The 15,284-nt window shown below is 34.5% G+C and overlaps 1 protein-coding gene across 2 annotated transcripts in view; it reads left to right on the top strand.

The window, feature by feature from the left end:
• The window catches only part of NBEA (neurobeachin), a 509,094-nt gene that overhangs the window by 205,839 nt on the left and 287,971 nt on the right, over nt 1-15,284 (top strand). For both annotated transcript variants that reach the window (XM_086771979.1, XM_086771978.1), the window contains exons 31-32: nt 9,846-10,000; nt 14,092-14,218. In XM_086771979.1, coding sequence (XP_086628105.1) covers nt 9,846-10,000; nt 14,092-14,218 — 282 coding nt within the window. The remainder of the gene's footprint in view (nt 1-9,845; nt 10,001-14,091; nt 14,219-15,284) is intronic.

Raw genomic sequence — 15,284 nt, 5'->3', positions numbered from 1 at the left:
GAAATTAAGTTGAATATTCTTTCGAAGGTTTAAATCTTAATTGGATCCATCATTGCACTGTTTTCTGTTACTGAAATGCTTTGACCATGGCAAATTGTTTGCATGGTCATGGTGGAAACTAGTTTCCTTTTAGGTCTTTAAGAAGCAAGTACTTTCAAAAGTTAGGTTTTGAAAATAAACTGCTGAACGTTTCCACAGCAAGTCCTTTATTTTTCTCTTTAGGCTGTAGCTTCCAAGCTTCTCATGAACATACTTTTCTTTAAATGTCCAGTTCATCTCAGTTATCCTGAACATAGATGTTCTGATAAGATGTGCAATCGACAACATCTTTCCAGAAGAAGGATAACCTGTTCCATTGTGGGCTTAGTCTTAACCTGTGCAAAGGGCTCACTCTTATGCCTGTTGATGTGATTACATTTTCCAATATGACAAGATCCCTATAATTTCTTCATTAAAATGTTATAAATTTAAAAAAGAGGAATCCAGACAACTCAGAGATATGGTAATGTCTCAAAACTTTAAGCAAAGTTGTAGAAATATATTAGTTCATCATGCAGGTACAAGAATTAAAATTCTGGAAGAAACAAAAAATAAAACACAAAAACAGTTATGTTTTGACTTCTGAGAAAAAAAAAAGAAAACTTGCGCAAATATAAGAAAACTCTTCATTAAAGTCTTAAGAAAAACAATATGCAATCGGTGTTTTCAGCCTAATATATGCAGTAAAGGGCAAGAAGATATGTAAAAATTTTAGAATAAAAGTGAAGAAGTGCTATTTCATTATTAATTCCATATAAAAGCTGATACGTTTTTGTCTGCACTGATATATTACTACTGAGGCTGCTTTTCTGAAATAATTCAATAAACAATCAGATAGCATCTATTATAATGAAGAAGATGGGATCAAGATAGAAGTGAAATCTGCTGTAGAAGCAATGAATATATCCCTTTCTAATAATTTAGGTCTTAAGGCCATTTCAGAGAAAGCTCATTTACAAGTATTTAGTTAAGAGGACTTTTTTTTTTTATCAATCTACATGTTTTGATTTTAGAGTGATTTCAATGTGAACTAAAAAAATATTTTTTTTTCCTGTACAGTTAGGAATTTTTCCTTATCCCCTGTGAGGAACCATCATATTCCAGAATTCATTTGAGTACGTTAATCAGTACAGAAATTTGTACTGCATGTAGGATTAATAGCACCTAACTGTAACCACCAGAAGTTTACTTAAGTGGAACTTATTCAGCTAAATTTCTACCTTGGTCAATTAAGAAAAAGACTTCATTCAGAGAGTTATTATTAATTCATGAAATGCTAGACACGTAAATTAAAATGGAGCATATCACCTCATGAGATGTCTTTGTCATCGTTAGAGGGAACTTAACATAAAGATAATTGAAGAGATTAATTTTATTCTGGATTCCAAAATTATAGCTCCATAATAAAGTATTAAAAACTCTAATGTTGCACCATGTCAGTGCTTGGCATTGTTTACTTCTTCAGCAACAACAACAAAAAAAAGTGGTACTGGTCAAAGTTTAGGCAAAAGAAGACCCATTTGTATCTACTTTTGGGGGTATATTTTGTTCTCTTCAATAGATCATCCTGCTATCTGATTTTGGTGAGTGAGGTAGGTCATGGTTTTTAATACAAACAAAATTGGCAGGTTCAGGCAAGTCCCAGTAGATCAGGAAGTGTTAAATTCTTACCTACAACTAAATGAGTGTTATTGAACTCTGGGCATGTCGCTAAAAGTAATAATATTTTTAGCCAACAGGACCTCAGCTGGCTAGTTGCACCTTATGGCTGCATTACTAAATGGTGGCCACTCTTCAGGCAAATACTTCTGTGTGCACTTTACTCTTATTTTCAATGTACTTACTTGACCACTGTGGCAATCTTTGGAAGCAAAAGATGAGTGGTGTTGTCACTTTTTTTTGTATTACAAAGGAGGAGCAGATTGAGATCCTGACCCTATAACTTTTCATGGTGTGTGAAATAAAGGTTAGGAGGGGAAAACTTTGAATACGACATTGAAATAACATTGGAATTAATTAAAATATAGAGAAAGCAACATGGATTTTAGCTTGTGATGGTTCATGAATATTTTCTGTTGCCTATAGTATCCCAATTGTCATTGAAAAACTGAAAAAATCAGAGCGTTATTGTTTTTCTATGCTTGCTTGTGTAAATATAATTGTGTTTACTGATATAAAGGAACAATTAAATAATATATACTGTGTATTTTTAAACAGGCAACACTATGCCTGTGGACCATATTTCTGTAGGATCTTCTGTTTCTGTAGTTTATGCAGCTTTTGGTACTTCACTGAGCAACGTGGCTATTGGTTGTGTTTATTCTCTCTAGGGAGGATTGTGGGCAATGGAGTGTATTGTTTTGTCAGGTTTTATTTGTTTCAGTTTTTTTAAAATGTACACAGTGATTCTATATTTATAAGCAAATCAAGCTTAGAGAAATGTATTTTTCACTTTAATCGGAAGATATTCTTAGTCCTTGTTAGGCTAGACGTTTTAATTTTTATTTTTGCATTTGGATGGCTGAGCGCCTTGTAAAAGAAGAGTTGAGATAATAAGTAATTAGTAGAAAAATAACAGTATCTCTGTTGCTTTAAAGATACTTCTTTAACTATGATCACTGATTTTATATGCAGGTAAATGCCATGTAAAGCAAACTCCTGTAAATAAAATTTAAGTTAAGAATTCTTTTTTATAATTTAATATGATGTGTTTTGCTCTGCACATTTGTTTAATTGTAAATTACTAAGATGTTCAGAACAGTCGTTGTGTAGTAGGCTACAGTATATTCTTCCTTAGAATTTGTGCAGTTATAAATGAAATCTAAAAGCAGAAAATGTGTTCAACATGTATTATCAAATAGGGCTTGTGTGTAGTTAATGTATGCAGCAGTTCAAGTACTATTGAATGTAAATGATGAGGTGATATTGATGAAAGGAGGGGATTGAGGTCTCAAGGGGCGCTGATGACGGATTGAACAGAAGCGGCCTTGCACCGCACGTAACTCAAGTCTGTCGTCTTCGCCGCTCAAAGCCATAATGGGAGGTGGCAGTCTGAAATGAGTTGCCACGGCAAAGAGTATTATTTTTGAAATGCTTTCACACAAATCACTAGGCCCTGCATACAACTTAGTTTCATGCTTTAATGTCATCAGGAGGCACAAATTGGTGTGTCTAATTGTTTGCCACCTGCCAGCAAAATGAGCTGCCAGCCAGCCAGACGGGTTTGATTGTCTGTCAGCTCTTCAATAGATTGAGAGTGACAACATCAAAAATTTCACTTCAAACTCTGAAGCTTTGAGCAGCTTTTCAGAGACCTCTTCCCCACAAGTGCTTCTGGACAACTGCATTTTTCAATTAGTTTTCAATATATCACTGCCTTCTGCCTCATCTGTCTTAAGGTAGCTGTAATTACATTATGAGCTATATAAACAGATTTCTGGGACACTGGAGCCTGGATCCTCAAAGTTATGACATGTCTTTTAATGTCAGACTGAATTCCTTGAAAATGGCATCCGGGATGACATTTTTAGAAGCAAACACAAAGGGTTATTTCACCTAAATTTGCAACTAATGGAGCATAACTCACCAATAATTTCTTTTTGCCTTCTCCTCTTTTGTCTGAAAAAAAAAAAACAAAACAGTCCCTGTTATTGATTTTTAGGGTTTGGGGATTACTTGTTTCTGGGTTTTTGTCAATTTGCATTTGTCCCACTAGACGCAACCTAGACCTGTATCGTGTGTTAATTTATTTGTGATTCTACCCAGTACTGCATTCTGAAGCTTATGTTTGTTCCACTCTACTTTTTTCCTAGTAGAGAGTTTTTAGAAGGATAATTTTACTGAAATTGAGAGTGCTCTTGGTTTTGTGTCTCATTTATTATTTTTTCAAAATGAAGTAACTTACATATATGTTGTGTATTTAGCAGAATTATTTCCATAGGAAGTATGCTTGCGTAAGCAGAAAATCTTGAGTTTATGGAAATGAGAAGATCAGTTACTTTTGCTGCTATTAAATACCTTGTTCCCTTTTAATCCATTATGACTTTGTAAATAAGAATTTTATGGGTTTGCATAGTTTAAATGCTCAATGAAGTCTTTAAAAGCATATTTTGAAGAATGTTCTTCTTGGGTTTTGTGGTTTGGTTAGTTTTTTTTTTTTTTAACTCCCCACATAGAAGGTCCTTGGGGCCATTTTTATAGGTGTTTATATGCTATAAAAGGTGGACACATTGTGAAATCCAGTCAGGGCTGGTACATGTCATGCCAGTTGGTCCAGAGAAAGAAGGTCTTCAAAAAGTATGTTTAGATAAAAAAAAAATCTATGTTTTATGTACATAGGCTATATTTAGAAGGACTACACAGAGTATCTGGTTTATGTGTTTTACTAGAATAAACTTATTTTCTTTTTTTTAAACTGATTGACAGAATGGAAAAAAAGGTGAGAACTGTGAGAGAAGATGCACTGAAGGCTCAAATAGAGGTTCAATATTTATCTATTGTATTACTGCCCACCTTTGGGAGATCATTGATATGCACTGGTCTACACAGTCATTTAAATAAAATAGCTAAATCAGGAGATTATATTCCTCTTAGTCATTAGATTTTTTTCCCTAATAGTCCTCTGTAAAATCACTGTTATAGCTGTATTGACTTTTACAGGACTGCTGCTTTTTAGTTCTTGCTTTTTTGGATGTTTTTATATCATAGATAGAGAATTAGATTGCTCACCCATCCTTGGTCTTTACCTTATACTGTTTGTTTCTTTTTTATTTTTTCTTTGTTCGATTATGTTTCTGGAATTTAATATATGACATTTTCACTTATATTCTATTCAGATTCTTCAAACTCATTAAATTTCCAGTATTTCAAATTTCTCTGTTCAGACAAGACCATTCATCTTTCTTGATAGTTAGCTTTTTAGTCTTTCAGTTTTTCTTTGTCTCTTGTCAATATTTTAGATTATTTTAGATGCCTCAGCTACTTTATCCTTAATGCAAAGGAGATACTAGTGACTGGGAATTTCATTGGGGGTAAATACTCACTCTCCTGCTTAATATGAGAGCACACCTAAGATTATTTGATTTCTTCTGAGCAATTTTTGCTTAGTAGATTAGGATCTTTTATGTACTTTAAGATTTGGATGTTTTGATGAATGTGTGGTATCAAGTGATTGAAAGAATCCATAATAACTGGACATTCATCACAAAGATTTCATTTGCATAGGTCTCAAAGATTTTATACTTCCGTAAGCCTTCTGTATCTCTTCAGTATACCTCATGCTTTTTTAATACAGTTTTTCTTCTCTGTAATTGTTCACTCTGAGTTATATCTCTCCTCCTTGATTTCAGACAAATCTTATCTTAATGCAGTCAGTCTAATACAAGGTTATCTAAAGTAGGATTCAAAATATGTTATTAGTACATACTAACCATCAGTTATGACAGGCTCAAATCACAATCTGGGGATAAAATCAAGAAAAAAACCAGTGAGTAATCAGCAATATACATATTTCATAAAGGACTGGACATGTACATAGGTATGGAAAATGTGAATAATTTTCAGAGAATAAAAGCTAAATTTTATTTTCAGAAATTAAATTAATGTAACTGTAAGAACAAGGTAACATAACATAGCAGACAAATTGTCCACATTTTCTACTGTGATTCTGAAATGTCAGGTGGAAGTAGCTATTTGACAGAGTACTTCTGTAAAAAAAAAATGCCTGAACTGTACTGCTTTTTGAAGAGCACTTCTTGAAAATCCTCATGCTTTCTGCTTCTGTGGGGAAGGAATGGAGGAGCAAGAATATTAACTCACCGTTAAGAGGTTTCCCATATCCCAGAAGAGTGTAAAGTGATTCTAATTGAATTGCCACTGCTCAGATAGGTAGCACAAGACATCCAGTATCGGAGGCTTGTCTCTGACCTCTTGATTGACCAGAGTGATTACGTTGGAAGGCCTTTAGATTACAGAGAAAGAAAGAAAAAATATAGTGCTGCATAACCTGGTTTGTCTGTCTCCAGCACTGGGTAGCTACATTTTTAAGGAATGTTAATTTGAGAAAGTATTTTTTAAATTTTCCATTTTCTCTTTTTGCAGTTCAATACATGAATGGTATTATTTTCTATTTCATGCAAACTACTAAAACCCAGAAGAATCCTGTAGCCATTTGGTGGGATTACTGAATGAACCAGCAATGCACAAGTGGTGTGCAGGCTGAACCACCAACACTTGTCTTAAACATTATATGAATTACAATGACTTCAGGCTTATATTTACTATTTTAAAAGGACACTCAGAGCAACAGAATAGTGATTAGTAGTCACAATTCTTTTTAGAATTATAAACCATGCAATGAGCCGAGAAATAAATTTGCTTGCTACAACCAGTTGCTACTAAGCTTTTGTTGACTAAGTCATTGGGGATCATTTGGAACCATGATGATGTGATTCAGAAAAAATAGGGATCAATTTGGAACATTTAGGAAGTCTATATAAAACAGGGCCTAAAGGAAATTACGGAAGTATATATAACCTTTTCTTCTATTCTGTAGATTTATCTTCCTTCATTAAAAGAGTGGTTTGATTGGTTAAAAGAAAGTGGTTTTTCACTTGAGAGCAGTCATCCTCTTTCATCTTTCTTGTTCTGATATTCCTCTGATTGTTTTGTACATTTTTGACCACTCCGTTGTCTTGTTCATGTAGTTTTTCAGTCTCCTTCATCTGGATGTTATTCTGTATTCACTCATTGTGTTTTGTTTTATCAATAGGAATGAGACATTTTGACAAGGTCACGATGTATGACATGTCAGAAAGCTGCATTTTATTTCAGTCTGGGATGATACTGTCGTACTGATTTTACCTGTCCTTATGGTAGGGAGGTTTCTCTTTATGTTTGTTGGTAATTTGTAATTTACTAACACCTGACCTGTCTTAATATTGTGGCTCAGACCTACAAAAGAATGTCAACCATATGTAGAGCATTAGTGTTTCCGGGATCTGGGCAGGATTATCCTTTCTTCCTAGGGGAGCTGATATTCAGTATTAAACAATACTATTAGGAAAAGAGTCTTTGCCTTTATAGGAGGCCAGTACATTATATCTGAGGAGTGAAGTTGACATATGTGGGTATGGAAAGTTAGGTGATCTTTTGGATACTCTGAAAGACCACTGAGCTGTCTGAAGATAAGGAGGAAGACCTTGAATTTAGCTTCATCTTCTTTGGAAAAATAGCAGGAAAGTAGGAAATACTTTTTCAAAAATTGTATCAGCAATTTAGCAGATACCAATACCAGACCTTACAGGATGGAAAAATAATTTTACTTAAAAAACTAAACAAAACAGATCTCGCTTACTCACACTCCATCTCACATTTGCAAGCACTAGAATGAGTGTGTGTCTAAAGAGTCTGTCCAGCAGTCAGGCACCCACCATGCTTGTGTCCAGATGCTAGGTCCAGGATCTTCTACAATGACATGGGGAGCATGGGACACCAGCTGTCAAGTCTTTCTTGCATTTCCTGTGTTCTTCATAGGTTGACAACTATTTTCACTTGGATGTGGGGTTTTCTTACCCTTCTGGAGCTGCTGACAGTCTCTCTCTCTTTCCCCACCTCTTTGAGTCATTACTGGTTTTGTCTCCAAGGTCTGACTATCTTGTAAAGCTACACACATGCCTATGATCTAGATGGCCTGCTAGTCTATGTGCTGTTAGCATAGACCAGTCTAAGATGCCTTTTCCTTGCTGTTTCTTTCCTTCTTGTGCCTCTGCACCCAAATATTCCCATTCATGCTTCATTCATAGCAATCTTAGCCTTTCTATTGCAATTCTCTACAAAGATGCTGTACATAATGACAGTAGATTCCTTACGAAATTAGTATAATCAGGAGATGCTCCTGCTTAAGACACAAGTCCTAATTTCTTCTTGTGCTTCTATGGCACTACAGGGACTCTGCTCTTGAGTACTTACTCAGTATTCCTGAACATCCAGGACTCAAGTATTTGATTGAAGTATTAATTGAGCTAGAGATCTTTTTGTGTGGATAGGAGCTAATATTGGGAAATTTCATGGTGTTATGGAGTGGATTAATCTACCTATGTAGACCTGGCTTCATTTACCTGTAGCAGTTACTTTGTGAACATTTCATATCAGCAAGGATTGTGAGAGATTATTAACTAGACAAAAGCCATTATTTTTGAGTCACGTATCTTAATCAATAGCTGTTGCATTGTGCAAACTCATCTTCTCCTAATGTAAATGGGAGGAATCAGAAAACCATAAATATGCCTAGAATTACCTTTCTAATAATACATGCTTCAGGGTAGTGGTAAAACTGTTGTTCAGAATGCAGAGACATCAACTGGCACCATTACCCCTCGAAAAAGTGGAAAAAAAAATACTTATGCATCGTTTTGTACACTGTTATCATATAAGAGGAGATCACAAAAAGTGACACATATATAATTCTCACAATCACATCATCAATACAATCTGCATTACCAGTCTTTAAAACTAAGGGAGACTGAGGATTTAGACATATATAAACAAACTAGATTACTGTGAAAATTTGTTCTGCACCTTTTGATCCGTCATATTCACACAGAAGTGTAACAAAGTAATTACCAAAGGAAATTTTAGAGCAAAATGTGGCCTTATCACCCTATACAGTTGCATTTTCTTGCTCCTTTATTTGATCATAATGGTTGATTTTAAAGAAAAGTGTATCTGCTTAACCAGCAAAAGTGTGTATGATGATGAAAATATATTTTCTAACATTTAGAAATATTATTTGTTTCGAGTTTGTTTTCCACTAGGGTTTTCTACTGCAATAGACTTTTTAGGAGCAGTTTTTTATAGAGAAATTGAAATATTCATGGAAAAATGTAAATATACTTGTCTGCACTATGACAGCTCTCCAGCTGAAAAAATATTATTAAATATCTCTGTAATATTTTCCTCTTTATTCCCTTTTAACATGTACAGCAAGTCTTTTAGTTTTGAGATTTGAAAAAAAAGAATGGTTTAAGATTCAATGAGATTGTGTTTGTTTGAATGCAATGTTGTCTATATATATCTGATATTATGTCAGATTTTTTTGTATGAAACCCCTGTTTCTCTTCTCAAAAGCTTCAAATTCTTGAGATTGCTTTTTAAATCTTATTTTTAAATGGACATGATTTCAATATTGTAAAAGGAAATATTTACTCTGATGCATTTTGGGTGTTCAATTTACATCATTTACTGTTGGTTTAAATTAGTATGAAAGTTTTCCAGGAGGCTGAGTGCAAAATTATGTCTGATAGTCAACTATATTTGCAAGACCAGTATGTGCATGGTACTGAAGAATCAGCTACTGTATTTGAATGTTCAGGTGAATAGCAAAAACATTGTAATCTGAAGTAGCTTCAGGAAGGTCAACAAATTAACATACTCATTAAGACTGCATGCATATAGACTGCTACTATGCTGGCATCGTTTCCAACAGTTAACGTCTTCTTTGCAAATCTAGAACAAGTGATAGCGGTGTTCACAATATATCAATGAAGTGGTGGAGTCTTTCTATTTTGTGGGCACTGAAAGACGAATTAAGTTGCTCAGAATCACATGAAGCTGCAGACAAAGGATAAGGGTGTGGTTTTAGGGTCTGCTAACGTGGTTTTACCCTATTGCAGAAAGGTTAAGAAAATTGACATTATTATTTTTTTCCTCAGCAACAGCGTTATGACACAGCATTATCCCATAATAAGCAAAAACTCTTGCTAACTCTGTTGCACAATTTTAGTAATCTCCCATTTCTTTTTCCATAGGAGCGTGGTTGTACCAGTAAAGAAACCTCCTCCAGGTAGTCTGGCCGTTACCACAGTTGGAGCTGCCACAGCTGGGAGTGGACTGCCACCGGGTAGTACACCTAATATATTTGCTGCAACAGGAGCTACACCAAAAAGTATGATTAATACAACAGGTATTGTCCTTAAATATTTTTGTGACCCTCATTTTTTCTTGTTTGTTTTTTTTGTTTTGTTACTTTTAGTGGTGTTTTGTTTTTTAATCGTCTTTTTTGTTACTGTTTTTGTACTTCTAAAATGCAAACCTGGAAAGATTAAGTCTTGGCCTTTATTAGAGACACTGTTTTCTCTTCCTGTATGTTTATATCTTTGATAGTGCACATTGGACTTGCATCGCCTTAAATAAGTGAATAAATAGCCTTAATACCATTTTATAAGTGTAGTTTAGAATTTAAACTTATATAATATGTACCAATTAAACCCTCCTTATGTGTGAAAGAAAGTAAAGAGAACTATCTACTTAATAAATATATCGTAAATTGTGGAGGGTTAATATGTTGGGCAAATACTATTTGTCAGTGAAAATTATGCTGTGATTTTTGATGGTTTTTTTCAGTAAAAACCTACCTAATTTCACCGTAGTCATGTCTTATCAGTAGTTATTTATTGTGACCTCTAGAAGGCGGACAAGACCTTCTTTTTTAAATTATTTATAATAGTAATAATGGGATTGTCTATCATGAAGGAGCCTGTTGACCATGGAGACTCTGGTTTCCATTCAGAAATGAATCCTTACTGAGAGCAACTGATGTTTACTTAAACTCCTTTGAAATGTCTGGCTATGGTCTGTTTTCTTTCTAAACTAAGCAAAAGCACTTGAGAGAAGAGCTCTCTTCAAGGATGTCACAACTTCAGTCAAGGGTTGAGAAAATGAAAATCTCCCTGGGGTTGCAGAAAATGGAGGGGGAAGCTTTTGGTGTCCTTCTGCTTCATGGAATAATATGAAGACACACTCATTTTTTTTTCTTTCCTTTTGCAGATTACCTTTAATACCTGGTAATAGAACTTTGATTTTTCTAAGGATAAAAAAAAAAAAAATCTTTAAAATCTAATTATCCTGAGGCAGATGGATGGGAGGAATGAATGCTCTGAATAATGTTATCACTTCTGTGAACAGTTTCATTTGTATAGCCACTTCTGTTAATCTTGAATGGATTTCCTTTTAGGTACTCTTATGTCATGCAAAAAATATCCTACCTTGGAAAACTTGTTTTCCAAAAGATACTGAGCAGTGTAAGCTTTTCAGTCTTCCCACTGATTAAAGATCTGAACTGTTTTGACTGGAATGTAGTAGCTCTTCTTTGTAAGTAAATGCATTTAAAAATCAGTCATTTCCCCGATACTGTTCTTAGTAGAGGACAGTATTGCAGATACCATGGTATGTTTGCTGGGGATTGAAGGCTGCTTTTTTTTTGGTAGATCTTACAGCTTCTTTTTTTTTTTTTTTAATGCAACTGTTTTTGTCTCCTAGTCTATGGATTAGCTTGTTTAAAGGAAAAGTATTGATTGAATGGAATTTCAGCAAGTATCTGATTTAATTAGAACTATATATGTACTGAACTTCTTTAGTGATCTTACTTGGTAAAGCCTTTTGTGACTAAATTCATCTGAATGAGCTTTATTGGTAAATTCTCTTAAGAAATACTTTTAAGTCCTTCCCCTCCAACCTTTTTTAAAGATTTGAATTTTATAGCAACATTTTAGAAATGCTGTATGCATTAATGACAGTAAAAAAAAAAGAAAAAAGTAGTATCACATTGAAAACATATTAATATATGGTAGATTAAAATGCTAATTTTGCCATTTTTAAATAAGCTATGCCTACGATAGTTAAAACAGTGATCATGTATGTCAGTTTTTGAGATACATACATGAAGTATCCAGATATGTTCTGGTTTCTATAACTGTAGAGTCTGTGAAATTATCTATGTTATTAATGATTTTAAAGTAATGTGTACAATTTCATTAAACTGCACCTTTTTTTTTTTAACTATGGTAAAAAAGAAACAGTATACAATTTTTCAGAAACACTAGATGTCCCCCCAAACCTTCTATTTACAGTTGTTATTACAGTATGTCACAGATACTCTAGAAATACGTTTTTTTTTCTTTGAGGCATATTCTGTGCTGGACTTGTGTCAAAGATGTTTTTTTTCAGTTATTCATGGATTGCAGTCGGTGTTTACATTCCATCTGCCATCGCTGTCGTAGTCTATGTCACCATCATGATGTAATGAGATGTATGTTACTGAAGTCCTTTTAGTGCTTTGAATGTATCTGGTGGGAAATAGGTTTTTCTTCATTCTCCTCTGTTTGTAAGAATCTGGTTTTGTAGGTTTTGGATTGGATTTCTGAAATTCATATCCTGGTTTTCACTTCTGTGTTAATCTAATAGTTCTAAGTCTATTTGGCCTTCTTTTCTGGCAGCCTAGCTAGTTAAATAACTTAGCAACTACTTTTTTAGACAAAAACTGTAATGAAAATAATTTGACTGTGAAAGGAAAAGGGTAAGCAGCAATCAAAAGATGTTACCTATGAATATATGAATATAAATATGTAAATAAAATAAATAACATAAGTAATATAAATACACACACACACACGGACATTGATGTGAAGCCTTATCTTTGTATGCAAGCTTTTTTCAGCAGTCCTGTTCCCAGCTAGGTTGCTGTGATTCCCTGGTTCGGAGAGATGGCTTACCTTATATTTTTATGTTTCCTTCTCAGTGTGTTTGGGTACATTTACAATTTGTATTTAGTCCAAGTGAGAACCCATGGTGTAAGCCATAACCCACCTCCCACTCATACTATTAAAAGAGTAGGCTAAATCAGTGCCTAGTCTAAATCCTGAACCTCACCAGCTACTCTAGTGTCAGAAAACACAGCAAATCCTGCTGCATTTTGATACTGTTTTGAATGTAAATTTTCTTAAATGAGTCAGTCAAAATTCTGATTTTTACCTTAATTCTTTTCTCAGTAAAAATTATCTAAAGGCAAATTAAATTAAAAAAAAAAATCCCTGCTTCCAGAGAATTTTTCACCTTTACCAGCATTTGACCTCTACGTCACTGTCATCTGGCTGCTTAAGCAGTTGAGAAACCATAGATATTTTGTAGAGCTTTGCAGGAAACTGGAAAATAATATATACCTGTATAATGTAAAGGACAGGGATATATCAACTGCTAAAACTGACCAGCAACAGGGAGTTATCAGTTATCATTATAAAAAAATTGGCAGAATAAAACCATTGATCTCTAAATTGGGGTCCTTAACCACTTGTTGCTAACTTGGATAAATCTTGTTGGTAGTGTTGAAGTCCCTCAAGCTTAGAACTCCAACCACAAGACCGTTCATTGCTACCTCTCTTGCAGAGATGTGTTGCACCAGGACTGCACAGCAGAACAGGAGCAGCAGTTATCACGGTGTTCTCACTACTGTTCATGGCCACTCTGAGCCTTTGCTGGTTTGCTTCAGAGAGGCTCAACTCACAATGCCATTTCAGCAAACATGATAGATTGGCATTTAGAGTCTAAGTTTAGCCCTGAGCTCTGACCCAGATCACTTAAAGTATAAATGTATTCTCTGTCTGCATCTTTTTTCTGGGCAGCTGTTCACAACTCATTGAAATAATACCCCCACTGCCCTCCCTACTTTTAAAATCTTAAAATTCTCCTTGACTCGAGGAAGGAAACAGAAAACCTATAATTAGAGTCCTAATACTTCTCAGACACTAGTTTTCTCCATTACGTCCTGAAGGAGTATACATTTTCTATCTTTGTCATTTTTTAATTTGCATTTCATTTTCTGCCTATAATAGCAACTGGGCAGCCAAGAAGTGTGTGTGTGTATATTTTTTAAAAAATTAAACTTATATTCTCCACTCAAGCTCATCTTAAATATACTTTATTTTAGAAAGATCTTGCTTTACAGGATGATGTAAAAGTATTTTCATCTTTGGAATGTAATTTGGGAATAAGGAAAATGAGGTAAGGATTTATTTTGCCTGATTTTCAATAGCTTTTTAAGCTTATTGTTATACTAGCAAAGTTTTTATGATCATTCTATGGAATGGTTTTATTTTTTTAGAATAAATAACATTACTTCCTTACTTAAAAGTAGATTAATAAGACAAGGAGTTTATTAAAAGTCTCTAAAAGTTATGTTTCTTCAGACTGAATTAAGACCTGTATTTTTTTGGGGGACAGGTGCAGTAGACTCAGGATCTTCTTCTTCCTCTTCGTCATCCAGCTTTGTGAATGGTGCTACCAGCAAAAATCTCCCAGCTGTCCAAACTGTTGCTCCAATGCCAGAGGATTCAGCTGAAAACATGAGGTACGCAAGTTCTATATTTTGATATTAATTATAATTTCTCCTCCAACTTCATGCATACAAAATAATGTAAAAATAAAAAATATAGTAAAATATATTTTAGCTCATTTAATATGCATTATTGTAGTTTTTAATACAGTGTATATTTATATAATTTTTCAGGACTAAGAATGTATATATAAAGTAATGCTTCACTGAAAAGTCTAATTGGTTCAAACTATGCCAGACACTAAAACTTCATTTAAAGTCATTTTTTAGTTGACCAGCTTTTTACATTGCTCAGTAATGATAGTAGGAGTTGGAATGCAAGCACAACTTGGCAATGGAGCACTAGCAAGTGGAAAGAGAGACACAACCTCTTCTGAGTGAACGAAGGCCGTATTTAAACTGTAGGGGATGAAATCAGGCATGTATTCGTGCAGCTAACTCAGTGGTGCACAAGATCTCAGTTGGTGTTGCAAGAGACGTGCCATTGGAATAGCTGATACCCCTCTTACACTGACTAGCACCTAGGAAAATGCTCTCTAAATTCCTGTTAAATATCTTTGTGTAATAGGTTATTATTTTGTAAAAGTATTCGGTTGTGCCGCTGCACACTTCAAAGACAAATTTTTGACCTTTTCAAGATGCATACCTGTCTGCCCTAAAAAGTTTACACAGGGTGTGCTAAGGAGTTGCCAAGTATCCTTTAGCTGATTGGCCTCTTTGACATGGTTTTAAGAAAGTGGCAGTGGAGATAGCAACCAAGCTGGCTGTTCAGGAACTTAGAAGTTCATGAATAAGAAAATTTCATTCCCTAATGAAATAGAAAGGAAATAAACTTAAATCAAGGGCCCTAGGTAACCTGTAGAAAAGTGTTGATGCTTCAGTGATTAACACACAGTGCAAAATTGCCTTTTTTTGCTAGTCCTGTCTGAATTCTCAGGTGAGTGGCACAGGTGGAATCACAGCAATGGGCGTGGACCCAGGTTGAAAGCATGATTGCTGTTGACTCCACTCCAAAAAGGTACAAATGATTCAAGGAGAGAATTACATACAAATATATGGCATTGTTTATTGCTTGACAATG

This window comes from Chlamydotis macqueenii, chromosome 1, assembly GCF_036417535.1.
Source record: "Chlamydotis macqueenii isolate bChlMac1 chromosome 1, bChlMac1.mat, whole genome shotgun sequence".
Taxonomy (NCBI): domain Eukaryota; kingdom Metazoa; phylum Chordata; class Aves; order Otidiformes; family Otididae; genus Chlamydotis; species Chlamydotis macqueenii.
Note: the sequence above shows the minus strand (reverse complement) of the source record. Positions and strands in the feature narration are given on the sequence as shown.